Source organism: Echinops telfairi, unplaced genomic scaffold, assembly GCF_000313985.2.
Source record: "Echinops telfairi isolate 266 unplaced genomic scaffold, ASM31398v2 ScPeMD7_5592;HRSCAF=6446, whole genome shotgun sequence".
NCBI classification, from domain to species: Eukaryota; Metazoa; Chordata; class Mammalia; order Afrosoricida; family Tenrecidae; genus Echinops; species Echinops telfairi.
The window spans coordinates 20,293,608-20,296,294 of NW_022109491.1; the positions used below are offsets into that span (position 1 = coordinate 20,293,608).

The 2,687-nt window shown below is 46.7% G+C and overlaps 1 protein-coding gene across 1 annotated transcript in view; it reads left to right on the forward strand.

The window, feature by feature from the left end:
• Positions 1–2,438, forward strand: part of LOC101643765 (deoxynucleoside triphosphate triphosphohydrolase SAMHD1) — a gene marked incomplete at its 5' end in the record, with an annotated part of 28,592 nt that extends 26,154 nt beyond the window's left edge. The window contains one exon of the mRNA XM_045295512.1: positions 2,431–2,438. Within this exon, the coding sequence (XP_045151447.1) occupies positions 2,431–2,438 (8 nt within the window). The remainder of the gene's footprint in view (positions 1–2,430) is intronic.
• Between the last annotated feature and the right edge of the window lie 249 nt (positions 2,439–2,687).

The following is a 2,687-nucleotide window of genomic DNA, read 5'->3' on the forward strand; positions in this document are numbered from 1 at the left end:
AAAAAAAAAATTCTCTACTAAGAAGAGAAGAGGGGAAGAAGAACAAAGCTGTAATTGTCAGCCTTGTAGAGAATGCTGTACAGCTTGTGTTTTGTTGACCTGTATCTAGTAGGTACCCAATACAAAGGAAGGGACTTATTTGTTGAATGAATAAATGGGTGTAGTGGGAAGCAGCATTCTACTCCTAAGCAAGCACTGACCCTCACAATCCCATGGTTGCCTGTTTGAGCCACAGGTCAGATGCTGAAGGGACCAGCGAGGACAGGTCAGACATGGAAGAGTAGCCTAGTATTTTGCCACAAGGAACAATACAAGTAAGATCTTTGGGGATTCAAGGAGCTGAGAAAGCAGACCGAACAGCCGTATGACAGATGGCGTGCTCTGCTAGATCAAGAAAGCTGCATTCTGGCTGCGTGCGCAGCAGGGAGAAGGGTGTGCAGTTTGGGGCCGTGAGAGCAACCCAGAGGCCTGAAACTGGAACAGGTTGAATGTGGTTAGGGCACCAATCTGAGAAGAGCGAAGATTTTTACTCTTGACTCGTGACAGGCTACATGGGAAAACTAGACTAGATAATGGAAAAGCAAAAAGGATTTTCCCCTCCACCTAGGGAATCATTCAGAGCATCCAAGACTTCCCATGCCACTGTAGTTAGTATGTACTTGTGTGTTTGTTAAGGTCTCTGAAGGGCACAAATGAGTTATCTATAAGCCCTGGTGGCTTAGTGGTTACGTATTGGACTGCGATCTGCATGGTGGGCAGTTTGAAACCAGCAGCAGCTCCTTAGGAGAAAGACTGAGTTATCTACTCTCGCCAATGGTCACAGTCTCAGAAACCCACAGGGAGTCGCTATGAGTCCCCAAACTCAGTGGCAGTGAGCTTGGAGTGCTCTCAGTCTAAAGGTTGGGGATTTTATCGCACCCAGTGTCACGGAGTCCAAAGATCTTGCAATTTGCTTCTGTAAATATTGCAACCAAGAAAAACCACGAGGCAGTTCTATTCTGTAATACCATGAGTCAGCAGCAACGCAATAGCCAGGAGTTTGACTTTGGGTAGTGTGTGTGTGTGTGTGTGTGTGTGTGTGTGTGTGTGTGTGTGTTCGTTCTCCAACTAGATTGAGATTCATGGGAATAAGGGATATGTCTGTCTTAGGTACTGGAAGGAAACTAAATTAAGAAAGAAAACTCTAGTGGAAAATGGGTCGGAACCTGGAGAGACTGGAAGCAGAGCGATTAGAGGTTATGGTTGCCAACAATGTTGGCCTAACGCTGAAACTCAGATGGATTCTCTCTTTACCGAGGCTCACAGTACCTAAGGTGACTTGAGTCTTTATGTCCATTACAAACACACAAGCCAATAGCAATGGCACTGCATGGTGACTGCTCTGGTAGGGCAGTACAGAGTGTGAGAGGAGCCAGACAGGAGGGTGTAAGCCATGACTTGGTTAGTCAGGAATAGCTTCCTTAAAGGACTTCGACATTGAAACTTCAAGGGTGGATAAAAAGGAGATTCCGCTGCAAAAAGGGGACGAGGACATCGAGGTGCTGAGGCACGGGAACGGGAGGGACATGCCAGACGAGGAGGAAGTGGTACACTTGGGAAAGAGCCTGGAAGTTACTCATGGTCTCACTAACTGCGAGCAACGGCGAGCCATTCAAAGTGTTTTCAACAGAGGCATGATGGACTTGAGTTTGCATTTATAGAAGTCACTAGAGTTGAGATGAGAATGACTAGGTACAGAGATGAGTTTGAAGACAAATAATGTTTACTTTCATGTAGTAGGGTCTTCCCGTGGTGACTGTCACAGCAAGTGAATGGTTGTATCGATCAGAATTCAGTCAGGTACCCAGAACCTGCGGGGGTTGCTCACCAGAAGAAACAGAAAATGGGGGGTGGGGGTGGGGGGTGACATACAAACATTGTGAGCAGAGAGGGCAAGGCGGCAGGAGCCTGAATCTGTTGCTGGAGCAGGGGAGACCACCTGAGCCAGGGCCACTGCTGTGGGACCCGGAAATAGAGGAGAAGAAGACCTCATACATTCCGTCTGGCATCTTGAAAAACAGGGCAGGATTGTGTTCTAGGCAGAGTGTGAAATTTGGAGGTCCTAAAGGTGAGCAGTCAGTTCTGTCTGAGGTCTAGTGGCTTTTGACATAGAGACTCTTGACGGCTAGGATCGTGGTGTTTCTAATTTGACCTAGCATGGGACTGGTAAGAGGAGGCTTCAAAAAGTTGTAGGGGGGACAAATGGAATTGAAAGAGAATAGGATCTTGCTGTGAACTATTTGAAGCCCCCTCAGAGATGATTTGGGGTTTCTCAGGTGTGTCTCGGAGCAACCCATCTGTGTGAACAGGACAGGTGCATCTGAGACCTTTACTTAGTAAATTGACGTAACTGGCTTTTTCCTTTGTCCTGTTTTCTTCCTCTTGCTCTAGTACGGTGATCCTGTAGCTGCCGTCAAAACCCCAGAGAAACAGAGAGACCCAGAGCAATCTCAGCGTGTGACTGACCAAAAAGTATGCAAAGCAAGACTTAAGCTTTTTTAAGGATTGATGCCATACGGATGTGACAAAAAGCCATTTTCTTTCCAACACAACGAATGCAGGGAATTCTGTCAGAGTTCCACACATTCAGCGGCAACGAGGGCTTTCTGTTTTCTATTTTAAATGTGCTTACGTGCTAGAGCTAAGTA